This window comes from Dermochelys coriacea, chromosome 4 (assembly GCF_009764565.3).
Source record: "Dermochelys coriacea isolate rDerCor1 chromosome 4, rDerCor1.pri.v4, whole genome shotgun sequence".
Lineage (NCBI taxonomy): Eukaryota > Metazoa > Chordata > Testudines > Dermochelyidae > Dermochelys > Dermochelys coriacea.
This window is the reverse complement of record NC_050071.1, coordinates 34,301,756-34,315,567: the sequence shown is the minus strand read 5'-3', so window position 1 is coordinate 34,315,567 and position 13,812 is coordinate 34,301,756. Positions and strand designations below refer to the sequence as shown.

The window sequence follows — 13,812 nt, the reverse complement described above, 5'->3', positions numbered from 1 at the left end:
AACCTTCCTCTGACATATGGACCCTTGACCAGCTTCTCTTGACACATATACCATATGTCCAAGGCTATTCTAAATATATGCAATAACACAGTTATCTGTGATAAGCTTGATAGTTCTGCTAATTTTACATCTAGACTGCATCTACTACAACACCCACAGCAATAAAGTACTTGTGGCCAATCTAAGAGACATGAGCAATACCCTGGTGATTCTTGCCCCAAGGAGCTTATATCTTTTTCATTTGCTCAGTAAAGCACCTAGTATACTTACAGGAATCCTGATTTTGCTATAATAATAATTGCAAAAATGAATATCACCTGTCCATTGCTCTCAGAAGGAAGGATGGCCCAGTGTTTAGGGTGCTAGCCTGGAACCGGGGGGACCCAGGTTTAATTGCATTTATACTACATGCATATATTATATTGCTCTGCCATAGACTATTTGTGTGACCATAGGCAGGTCACTCAGTCTCTGTGTGCCTCAGGCCCCCATCTGTAAAATTGGGATAGAATAGCACTGCCCTACCTCACAGGAGTGTTGTGAGGATAAATATATTAAAGATTGAGAGGTTCTGATATACTATGATAACAGGAGCCATGCAAGTATGATACAGAGATTATCAATCCTTGGACTTTTTCAGTGGAGTTGGGCCAAGGAGATGGTGTTTGGATCTGAAAGCAGAGTGAATTTAGGCTTTGGTTTGGGTATGAAACTGAATCAGGTTTTGGGCTGAGTGTCAATGGTGAAAAATCTCTCAAGCTGCTTTTAAGGGCTATCAACTGAAAATGGTAGAAATCTCACAGAGAGAACCTGTACTCATTTTTCAATCTCGGACCCAAATCTCAAGAGCGTGGTCGTGTCTGGGCCAGAACTGGCAAACAGGCTATTTTCAATTTGGGGACGGATCAGGAAAATAAAATGTAAGGGCAATTTAGTATCCAGGGTGTCAGATACAAAGCCCTTACAGGTGTTCTGAGTCAAACATCTAATTTTGATGCTTCTCTACTAGAGCTGTGCAAGTAATCAATTTTTTGGTTCACTGGCTGAACTGAAAAATTTAAAACAATCATTTCAGGGCAACATGAAATGAAATTTCTTCAAATTTTTTGACCAGCCAAAAAAATTGTTTTGGGTCAAACAAAAAACATTTCATTCAATCCGAAATGCAGATTTTTTTTGAGGGTTTATTTTTTAAAATAAAATTGAACTACCATTCTAAAACAAAATGTTATTCTGAATCAAAATGCTTCATTTCAAAAACATTGAAACTAATTGTATCAATTTTTTTAAAAAATGTTTTTTTTTGTTTTTTCTACCAAAACAATTTGGCAAATTCAGCAAGAATTCAGTAAATGTGTCAATCAACCAGAATCTGCATTTTTCTGCAAAAAAAAGTTTTGTCTGAAAAATTTCACCCAGCTCTAATCATTGCTTCCCACATTTCTGTTACTGAATGCATTGTTAATTTTATTATTATTATTAGCTTGCCTTAGGTATCTTTCCAAGGTAAATCTATTTTTGCCCCCCCCCCCCTTTTTTTTTTTTTGAAAGAGCTCAGCACTTTCTGAAAATCAGGCCTTTTTAAAAGTGTCTCAAGCTAGACATCCAAAATCTGAGGCACCCAAAATCACTGGCCACTTTTGAAAATCTTGACATAAGACTGGACACAACATTAATGCCTGCTACTCTTCACCAAACAAAATATTGATGAGGAAAGCTAAGATAGCTTCATTCTATCAGCCTGACTGACCTGTCTCTGGTAAAACACCACCCAAAGCTCCTTTAGACAAGAAATGTTATCCTTGAAGTCAATGTGAGTTGAGATCACTTGGCACCTTCCAGGAAAAGGCCCCATGAGAGATGTGATATTAGTTTCCAATATTTCCTGGTTACTTCTTGTTCATATCTCATTTTCAAAGATACTCCAAATTTTAATCCATAAAGATGGTATTTATTCATATAAAGCCTGATGCAATGCCCAATGAAGTCATGGGAGTCTTTCAGCTGACTTCAGTGAGCTTTGGATAAAGATCCCTGTGGAAAATATCCTCTGTTGAATATTTTCAAGATTCCCATCAAATGTCCTGTCATGCATTATGAAGGTGAAATGTTTAACTAGCATGGCTGGCAGAAAGTTACTAAACATAAGCAAACAACTGAAGTATCGTAGGTACTGCAGCTCTTTCAAAAATATGAGTGATGCAGGTAAACGATCGTCTACTATGCTGGGAATTAAAGCTCCTCTAAAAACCTGACATTGGATATACATTCTGACTGTGGTACAAAGTAGCACAACGCCTGTATGGCTGAAACTGCTTTTCCTGTATAGGTGAAAGCTTACATGTATTCACTAAGATCTATGAGAGAGAGAGAGATGAATTACCAACTGGTAACTAAGGCCCCAGTCCTGCAATCTGACTAGGTGCTTCCCTACCCACAAGAGTTCAGAGCCTAAAACCATTAATTTTTTGTAAATGATGATATAACTTTATAATGTACAGTATAAAGTATATAATATCCTCCTCCTCGCGTACAGTTTAGAAGATTTGGTCTCCCTGTTTTTTTTTATTGCTTGTTTCCAATTATCTATGAAGTTCTGGGCTCTGTTGCCCCTCCCTCACTTGAGGGGTCAGGGCCATTCATTGATTTGGTGGGTTTGTCCACCAACCCAGGATTCAAATAAACTGCCTTACAAAACTATTTTAAAACACTTAGGGCCAGATTATGATAACTTTACCTTAAGTAGCACCTTGATCTTTGAACATCCCTTGAAATCAAAAAACAATTCAAGGAGTAAAGTAGTACAGTGTGAAAAAGGATATCACAAGCTAGCCCCAAATCAGTAGTAATAATATTTAAAAACAAATCTAGAAAAGCCTGTGTTCTTTCCGATAAAGAGAGAACTGTTGCAAAAAGCACTAATCATAAAGTTGTTGTTGCCTTCTCATTTTGGTGAAGGCCTTTATGACTGACGTGATGCTGATACATTAACAGGAAAACAGACAATGTCAGAAGCACTGATTAATAACCTGTATATTTGTTATGACCTACAGATGACAAAGATGTTTGTCGAGCCCTATCCAGCATTGTCATTGTTCACAGTTTGCCAGTATGAGTCATGAGACCCACTCTCCACATTTGTCCCCTCAGTTGCTTCAGCATCTGCCTTCAGCTTCCTCGCATGTGTTTGCACTGCATCTTTTATTTGCTAATCGGATTCATGTAATTATTGCAAGGACTCAAACATTAACAGTTCTACGGTCACACAACCAAAATCTTGTGTCAGAAGAAAATAAAGAGAGGGATTTAAAATATCTAAAGCTATTCCACGTAAGTGTTGTTCTTCACTGCTATGAGCTGTGCCAAATTCTGTCCTCAGTAACACTGACACAACCCCAAAAGGCTATAACTGAGGGCAGATTCCAACCCATTTCATTTCAATTTCCATATACTCTGAACAGTAACATGTTACTTGACATCATCAACACCTGTGATCACATTATCTACTCATTGGCTTAGCTACTGCACAAAATACATACTTCTAACAGGTTACCCAGAGACACTTTATAGCTACAGATTGTATGACTATTTCCTCCGTGTCTTGCTGAGCTGTCGCCAGCTGCTCTAGTGGTTGAGGTGTTTAAAAAAGAAATCTCTCCAAGTACAGTATGAAAAATAGAATGGAGTGTCTCTCATTCTCTATAGAAAAGAAGAGGAGACAGCAAAGCATTTCTCACTTTCTGGAGATTAATAAATATAAAGTAAAGGTGCAATTGAGTCAACTGCAAGAAAATGAAGAAAGAATGCATCTTTATAGACTTTTAAACTTCAGTGGCCAAAGTCCGCTCTAAATTATACCTAGGAAACATCCTTCAGTTCAATGGGGTTGTTCTCATGTAAGTGAGGACACAACAGGGCCCGTACAACGTGTTTAGGCATCATACTGAACTCCCAAAGGAGTGATGAAATGCGCCTCAGTTTCTGAAAGGCCTTCAGGTAAGGGTATCATTTGTATACCTTGTACTTGTATACCTTGCTCCTTTTCTCTTAACAGTAAGACATTTAGGATGCATGCTTTCGTTTTCTGTTTACAAGTTGCCATTTCTTGCCAGAACATACCAAAACATATCTGTTATTAAATCACTGGAATCCTGTCAAGAACTGAGTCAGAGCTTCTGATGCACTTTAAAACCAAGGAAAGGGGTTAGCTTCTAATATTTGGGTTCCCTCCTTGAAAAATTCCAGAATTTTTCCTCCCTCCCTTGCCATATAGCCCAATGCAGCACTGGCTCTGCCTTTCCACAATTTTAAAAGTTCTGTCCTCAACTTCAGGCTGTCAGGAGAAAGGGCTCGCAGTTCATAAATCTTAATTTCACTAAGATTGAAACTAATATTACTAGGACATCCATTTTTACTAGTGTCTTTTAGTATAACATGATACCAAATAGGTCCTTGACTCATGTAGCATGAGATGTAAGCTAGATATCTTTAAAAAAAGTTTTCTGTATATGCATGTATGTGTGTGTGTATATATATACACACATACACATACACACACACACACAGAATAACACATATATAGATACTCATATATATAAATATATATATTCATGTATATACATATACACACACACACACACACACTACAGAGACACAAATAAAAACAGAACAGGGTAACCACGGACAGTTCAAATCTCTTTACTAATATTAATCTTTCTCTTACAGATTACTTTCAGATAGCTAAATTGACATTGGCTAGTTCTGGTATAAAAATAAAGGAATAGCAGTCCTGTTAGTTGTGGGAAACAAAAATATATAAAAGCTGATTTATCGAGCCAAACATAGTAACACATACACATTACATAAAAACCAAAAGCACATGAAACTCAGGTAAGAGGATAAAAAAAATGCAGCTCCCCTTAACATTTGAATGTCTAAAGTAAAAGTCACTTACTTACCTATACAAGTGGAGTTTTCATTCCCCAGTCGGTATCCCTTGGGACAGTTCCAGTGCTGTAAAGCTGAGAGGCTAACAAAACCAATTTTGAAAAATACTGGCAAAAAAGCAGTAAGTACGAGAAACATAATCTTACGTTTTCTGAACTGTCAATAGAGAGCAACTTGCTTGTACTCAGTCATATCCACGACAAGATGAACATGTGTATTCCCAGAGTGTTTCTACAGCAGCCAGCTTTATGCAATGGGACATCTTTTCACAATCCCCCACAGTTTTATCCCTGTCTTACTTTTCTTGTCACTTCAGTCCATACTACAACCTTTGAGGAAATTCCAGCAAGATTTCTTCCACACACACAATGTTTTCTCTCTCTCTCCTTTTTTTTTTTTAAAGTCAAGTATGAAATGCCTGACACCCTTGCCACAAATTTAACACAGCTTAAAAGCTAATCTCAGGAGGATCACTACAAATTTCCTTGCAACAAGCAAAGCTGTGGAATAAATCTTAAAAACAGAAAAGCTGTAAAACTGCCCACCACAGACCTTAAATGAGTTTGTGGGTAGATATCTATAGGTATTATCTCTCCTAAAACATAGTTTCTCTTCATATACAAACTTGGAATGACTCCCCATTCCTTTTTAAAGCTCTGCTTGCCCCACCTCTTCTCTTTTTAGTGCCACTTGAGTGAAGCCTGTGTTTGCAAATAGTAATGTTGTCAGTTCTATACTATAGGGAAGCCAGCCAAAGTGCAGATATCCCACCGTGCATAATAAATACTCAGTATCTAAAAAAAGCAGTCCCTCGTGCCTAGCAGGTACCTGCTTAACACTGGCTGTACTTTAGCTTCTCAGAGACTGTATCCAGACTTACACTATGTTATGTACAGTCATGATTATGAATAACTAGTCACTCATATTAATAACATCATGTGTTTCATTACCACAAACAAACTTTATCCTAAATACATATTTGTGCATAAACAGAAAAAAATATAATCTTCCAGTTTCCCTTATGTATATTTTTGCCTGGAAAGGTAGACTATATTAGGGTCAAATTCAAAACTGGCAACCACTTACTTCGGTCTGAATTTGGCCAATCATTCTTTCACAATCACAGGCAGATAGCTATGGTTAGGAACTGAGACAATATTTGGTCTTATTCTGTTCTGTTTTGCACCTGCTGTAGTCACTGATATCTGTGCACAGAAGCTATACAAGGCTACCATTCTGACAGAGTGACCTTTTACACCCACTTTTCACAGGAGTAAATGACTACAAGATGGTAGGTAGTGATGAATCAGGCTCACTTTCTTCCTGCCGCTTCAAAAATCCCCGACATATAAGCGTTATGGCCCCAAGTCAGCAAAGTATTTAAACATGTCCCTAAGTGATTTGCTGAATATGGATGGATTTAAATGTGCTAAAATTTAAATAGCTGCTTAAGTGCTTTGCTGAATTGGAGCCTGTTACATTAACTATTGTGCGGTGTTTGGTTTTCATATTATTCTTACGGCATTATTTTGGAATAAATACTCTGATAATACAGCAGCTGGGAACACTGGCAGCACCAGAACCCAGCACAGCTGTATGCTAGTCCATCCCTGGGAATTTTTTTCTATATTTGCTTGAATTGACGAAACGTATGGACTTGTACTGATTGAAAATAATAACCATGAAACATTGATTTTAAGCTGTGTAACTCTCTGCCAAGAACAACTATGTGAAACTGTTTCTTGATGTTGATATCCATGCATAGTAATATTCTGCTTGCTTAATCCACTGCCTTCCTTGCAAGAACAGGGGAAAGCCACTAATTAAATCTGTACTGATAAATGCAAACCTTGTTTTCCTGTAAGACATTCAGGACTGGATTCACAACTGTGTGCACTATAAACCAAAAGTAATGTCAATTATAAAGGGCCAAAAACTGCAGCCCTGACTCCTGCTGAATAGCACTCACCATAGCAAAAAGCCCTATGGAATCCAATGGGACTACTGGTGTGAATGAGAGGTATTCACTGAAGGTTGGGATTTGCAGAATCTGCTGTAAATTATGATGTTCACCCAATAGTACATTTGCACTAACAAAATTACTTTGGGTCATGGCTTTACTTCGCCTCTTCCCCCATATTTTCTTCTAAGTTCAAGTTGGAGGTGGGGGTGAAATAGTGCCTGAGCAGTACCAAAGGAATGCATCACTTCTCTGTGAGCAATCACCAGGCAGTGTTTGCCAAACTGTGAGGTGGGCCTCCCCTGAAGGGCTTTGACCTCTTCCAGGTCAGGCTCAAACAAGCCCACAATAAAGGAGGAAAAAAATAAATAATCTCTCCCTTTTCCTTAGGACCAGGGCCAATTTTATTCCTGGGACACTCTCTCAATCTTCCCTTTCCAACTCATGGCTCTATTCAACCTCTCTTCCACCTTTTATCCTGATTCTTTACTCTGTCTTCCCTCTACCAAACACATGCTCAGAAGGGAGGCCCACTGATTTTTGTTTTCCCGTCCATCTCAGATCCCAGATCGTGGGTGGGAGCAAGGAGAAAGTTTGAACAGCCAACACTACAATGACCTTTACCTTAAGCAGAGCCCCTTTGGGTGCAGTCAGACAACAGCAGACCCCCATCACCCATTAATTTCAGGACTGTCCTATAAACACAGGGGGTCCCCAGAAACCGGAGAGATGCTCTCTCAGCGGTGGCATCGCCAAAAGCTAGAGCTGCCTCAGACTTGACAAAACCAGAAGCGAATACCTAATGTAAGTTATTGAAATCTGGATAAAAGAGATCATGCCTTGTTTGCTTAATCCAAAATAGGAATCTCCAAGAAAGAGAGGACATCGAACACCCTGGTTTACCCCACAAGAGTCAGGTGAACTCTTGCGCCATGGGCTGTTTGCTACAGCACCCTATTTTTAAAATGGCTGTCGTAATACAGGAAGTGCACTGGACTGGGTCTCAGGAGACGCTGGATTCTATTCTTGTCTCTGCCACTGGCTGGCAGGGTGACTTTCGGCAATTCAGCCTGGCCCAGATTTCTAAAGGTATTTAGACAGTGCTGCACTCAACCTTTAGATTTAGATACATAGGAGCCTAAATCCCATCAGCTAGCCATGGGATTTTGGCACCTAAATCCATTTTGAAAATGAGATTTAGGCTCTAAATCAGTTAGGCATTGCAAGGTTGAGTGCAGCACTGTCTAAATACCTTTAGAAATCTGGGCCTTAGCCTCACCATGCCTCAGTTTCCCTATCTGTAAAATAGAGATAGGGATACTGACCTCCTTTGTGATATACAGATGAAAAAAGAAAAGGAGTACTTGTGGCACCTTAGAGACTACCAAATTTATTTGAGCATAAGCTTTCATGAGCCACAGTTCACTTCATCGGGTGCATCCGATGAAATAAGCTGTAGCTCACGAAAGCTTATGCTCAAATAAATTTGTTAGTCTCTAAGATGCCACAAGTACTCCTTTTCTTTTTGCAAATACAGACTAACACAGCTGCTACTCTGAAACAGATGAAAAGCACTATATAAGAGAGAGGTGGTAATATTATTATTTAGTGCTTAGGAGAGAAAAGTTGCACCAAGGGAGCAGAGATGTTGTAATCAGGACCATTACTTCCAAATGAGCTTGGCTTGTTTAGCCTAATTAAAAGAAGGTTGAGGGGAGATATGATTGCTCTCTATAAATATATCAGAGGGATAAATACAGGAGAGGGAGAGGAATTATTTCAGCTCAGCACCAATGTGGACACAAGAACAAATGGGTATAAACTGGCCACCAGGAAGTTTAGACTTGAAATTAGACGAAGGTTTCTAACCTTCAGAGGAGTGAAGTTTTGGAATAGCCTTCCAAGGGAAGCAGTGGGGGCAAAAGATCTATCTGGTTTTAAGATTCTACTCGATAAGTTTATGGAGGAGATGGTATGATGGGATAATGGGATTTTGGTAAGTAATTGATCTTTAAATATTCAGGGTAAATAGGACTAATCCCCTGAGATGGGATATTAGATGGATGGGATCTGAGTTACTACAGAAAATTCTTTCCTGGGTATCTGGCTGATGAATCTTGCCCATATGCTCAGGGTTTAGCTGATCGCCATATTTGGGGTCGGGAAGGAATTTTCCTCCAGGGCAGATTGGAGAGGCCCTGGAGGTTTTTCGCCTTCCTCTGTAGCATGGGGCATGGGTGACTTGAGGGAGGCTTCTCTGCTCCTTGAAGTCTTTAAACCATGATTTAAGGACTTCAATAGCTCAGACATAGGTGAGTTTTTTTGTAGGAGTGGGTGGGTGAGATTCTGTGGCCTGCGCTGTGCAGAAGGTTGGACTAGATGATCAGAATGGTCCCTTCTGACCTTAGTATCTATGAATCTATGAAATGGGCAAGGATGCTAAACATGTAGTGGCTGTTTATAGTGTGACTGTCACTGGGGAAGTGAGGAATAGTCCTGGACAGAAAAGCCCAAAAGCCAGCTTTTGGTTCCTCCCCAGTGGCCCTGAGTTGTAGAAGCTCCAAGTACAGAATGCCTATTGAAGTTGAATTCTCTCAGTCAGGGTTTTGCCAGGGAATCAACTCCACAACAAGAAAAGGAGTACTTGTGGCACCTTAGAGACTAACAAACTTATTAGAGCATAAGCTTTCGTGAGCTACAGCTCACTTCATCGGATGCAGTGAGCTGTAGCTCACGAAAGCTTATGCTCTAATAAATTTGTTAGTCTCTAAGGTGCCACAAGTACTCCTTTTCTTTTTGCGAATACAGACTAACACGGCTGCTACTCTGAAACTCCACAACAGTAGCCAAGTGATTCAAGTGCATCTAACTATGAGGTTTTCTGCTAACCTCCAGGAAAAAAGGATGATGTATTTGTTAACATGCCATTTCCTACCCACCGAGAGCTTATGTGGATCTCTGGAATTACCATCCCTGTGGAAAATACTTCCAATGACTATGACTGTGCTGAAGACACTACTGAGTAGTGCTCACTTCCTTCTCACTCTTATTGGTCATATGATCAACAAGCTGAAAGTGTGTGTCAGATAGCTTTAACATGGGACAGATGCAAGGAATATAAACCTTCGTGCTATTCCATATGCCACAGGCAAAGCAGGAAGGGCACAGAGCAAGAGGCATATTCTAGTGTTCTCTGGGCATACAACCGAACGCCAGGGCTTTCTGAATTCTAAGCCTGGCTGTGACACGGATCTTTCTGTGGCCTTAGGCAGAATTCTCTGCCCAAATTTCCTCATCTGTAAATGGGGGATAATTCTTACTGTCATAATACTGAGATGTCATGAGGATTAATTAATTGATATTTATAAAGGACTTTAATAATGAAAAGTGTTAGGAATACTAAGTAGTATTTTGCTTCCTGTCCTCACTATTTATTTCGCAATAATTCATGTGCCAAATACCTCACTTGATTTGGTTTTCACAACTTGAATTCTATATTTTTTTCTGTAATAAATACAATTTTTTCCTATTACTAATAGGATCTTCTGTTAAGATTTTTTTAAGGCAAAAAAGCTATGAAAAAGTTCTTACACTAACAGCAATTACAGCATTAGCTGTAACTTGCATCATCAACTTTAGGCACTTTCACTTTTTAAATTTTGACTTGTAGGCTTTCACATGATGCCTGACAACAATCCTCATCCATAGTTACTTCTCCAGATAGAAGATATTCAAAGGAATTCACAAGTAATTCGAAGAGGTGTAATTTTCTGAAAGTTATAATTTTTTTAAATGTAATATAATAGCTAGACAGTTTAATAGAACACCATATTAATATTCTAGGGAAAAAATTTAGTGATCTGACTATTTATGACAGGTAGAGCCCACTGTGTTACCTTATCGGGTGATGCCTTAGACCTCTCTGTTAGATGACTACACTATGTCTGCTAAGCATCAGGTTTCGGAATACTGACACTCCCTGGAACCAAATGGCTCAAATTGAAGCAGACCTTCATTATTTTGAGTTGCTATAGATACATTAAAGTTCAGTACCATTTACCATGTGACGATATTTAGGAGGAGACCTAAAACCTGAGTATAAGACTGCTTGTGTGGCTGACAGTACTCTTCCTCGTCTCACTGTCCTTGGTCAAAAATATATTCCGTTTCCCCACCCCCCGTAGTAAAATGATTCCTAATCTGTGTATCTGAACACAGACATGCTGCGAGATCCTTTGGGTGAAATCTGGCACTGATTTTCAGAGCAGCTGAGCGCTCAACACTTCCATTGAAGTCAATGGGAGCTGTAGCGATTAAAATTTTGGACTATCAGGACACCTTTGTACTCCGTAGGCAAATTATCAGATGCATTGCTACTCTGTGTGTGCACCTTTTTTCCCCATGAGCTCTGGCTGGGGAGATGGATAATTAACATAACTACAGGTTTCAGAGTAGCAGCCGTGTTAGTCTGTATCCGCAAAAAGAAAAGGAGTATTTGTGGCACCTTAGAGACTAATAAATTTATTTGAGCATAAGCTTTTGTGAGCTACAGCTAACTTCATCGGATGCATTCAGTGGAAAATACAGTAGGGAGATTTATATACACAGAGAACATGAAACAATGGGTATTACCATACACACTGTAATGAGAGTGATCAGGTAAGGTGAGCTATTACCAGCAGGAGAGCGGGGGGAAAAACACCTTTTGTGGTGATAATCAAGGTGGGCCATTTCCAGCAGTTGACAAGAACATCTGAGGAACATGGGGGGCGGGGGGGGAATAAACATGGGGAAATAGTTTTACTTTGTGTAATGACCCATCCACTCCCAGTCTTTATTGAAGCCTAAGTTAATTGTATCCAGTTTGCAAATTAATTCCAATTCAGCAGTCTCTCGTTGGAGTCTGTGTTCAAAGTTTTTTTGTTGAAGAATTGCCACTTTTAGGTCTGTAATCGAGTGACCAAAGAGATTGAAGTGTTCTCCGACTGGTTTTTGAATGTTATAACTACATAATTATTTAAAGCCAATTTCAGTCTGTGGATTGCAAACCTCTGCTGATGACTCACTTTCTTTGTCTTCTCTGTAAGCCTGTTCCTCTATAGACATTTATTTACTATTCTAAGGTTTTCTTTACAAACACTTCCTGAGAAATTTGGACTGGTATCACTTGATTAGTTTCATGAATTAGTTCCCTTTACTCTGACAAGTTTGTGTGCCCCATATCTCCAGCTAGCTTGATTCTCAGCTAACTTACACCAGCTTGACACAGGTAAATGTGTGTGTTTGTGTGTAACTGGTGTGAGAGGAGAATCAAAACACATATGAGGACACACATAGATACACATGTATATACACACATGTACAAAAGGATCCTGTAGGATTCCTAATTTACGTCTAGTTAAATCAGATATTGTCCATAATACTATGGCAGATTACAAATGAACACATGTAGACACAAACATCATCGTAGGCCAGTTTTTCAGAGTAAAAAATAAACAGCGCCTCTTTCCATTGTTGTGGCTGCGACTGACTGAGATGTGGAACTCCTTGGGGGGAGATGGCAAGACATTCTTAGTGAAGGGTGCCAAACTCTGGCACTTTCTTCCTCTTACAGTTAAGCAGAGCCTTTGCTGATGACTTTCTGAGCACAGTGAAATTTCCATTAATTTAATTTGGCAGAAGGGAGTGGTTTGAGGGGTGGTTTTGGGGGTGGCAAAGAGCAAAATTAATAAAATGTGTTGCCAATTGCAGGCAATATTTATTTATCTATTTTTAATTGTGTATTGAGTAAACAGTGAGGTGATCTTGGGATGCAGAAAATGTAATGAATAAGTTGCAGAACCTCCTGAAGAATCCACTTAAGGCAGAGTCTTGCACTGAAAGTGAGCAAAGCTAGTTGCAATGCAATTTATTCATCTGAAGGTACTGCATAGATCTAAGGTGAAAAATATATGGTTATTTGGATCCTTCCCTATTGATCATCAGAGTCTTGTGTGTGGATCTGCTATACCATATTAGGAAGTAATTACAGTTGGTAGGGGAAGGGGCATCTCATCGGCAAGGAGCCCAGCCATACACAAAACAGTCTGACCTGACACAACTTCAGAAGCAACCTCACAGCTGCCAAGAGACAATGCCAAAGAGCCTATCATGGACCTCAAATGCCACTGTGAGAACGATATCCCGGAACTTGGCATCCAAGACACACCCTGTTTGAGGCCACAGCTGTCAATTCTCTTCTTGGGGAAAGACAAGAAAAAGAGAGCAGGGTGGGAAGACAGGCTGCAGTATTCGATGCGGGCACAACTTATACTTGATTTTTAAAGGGCACTGATGGTTTATCAAATAAACTCACTGCTTATTTTAAATCTGCAGACAGGTGTCCTACTATTGGAAGAAGTGAGTTTTTTTGCATATGGAGGCTCAAATTCAGGCTTGAGTGGATGCAACATCTTGGAGTCAGAATGTGAAGGTTTTCAGAAGAGAACAAACAAGCAGTAACGCTACTCTGTTTGTTGCTACTGCGAGACAGGATCTATGTGATGCAGTAATCATGAGTGTGTTTTTAGTAGGCAGCAGACAGAAACATGACTATTCCCAGAGGTGGCACAAATGAAGGGCACAGGGATCAGCCGCTTTCCCTTTTTTGCCTCCCCTCACAGCCATTAGGTCTAGGTGAGGCACCTTGTCAAGCATATTGTGCAACTGACAAAAGGAAACGTAAGAGACACAAAGGCCTAGAGAGCAAGCCCACTGCACACTCACCCTGCAGCAGCAGTTCCTGCTCTATAGGGCCTGGCCCAGATCCCCACTCTGGGCATTGCAGCATGCCACACAGGGTCATGCAGCATTGGGACCCCAGGCACTAGGATGCAATGCCACTCACTCAGATTTGACCCAGCTGC

The 13,812-nt window shown here is 39.8% G+C and overlaps 1 protein-coding gene across 2 annotated transcripts in view; it reads right to left on the bottom strand.

The window, feature by feature from the left end:
• Positions 1 to 5,610, bottom strand: part of EGF (epidermal growth factor) — an 89,219-nt gene extending 83,609 nt beyond the window's left edge. Inside the window, exon 1 of one of the 2 annotated variants that reach the window (XM_043513075.1) lies at positions 4,959 to 5,610. In XM_043513075.1, coding sequence (XP_043369010.1) covers positions 4,959 to 5,085 — 127 coding nt within the window. In that variant the 5' untranslated portion in view covers positions 5,086 to 5,610. The remainder of the gene's footprint in view (positions 1 to 4,958) is intronic. The other variant, XM_038401050.2, reaches the window with a different exon arrangement.
• Positions 5,611 to 13,812: the final 8,202 nt, after the last annotated feature.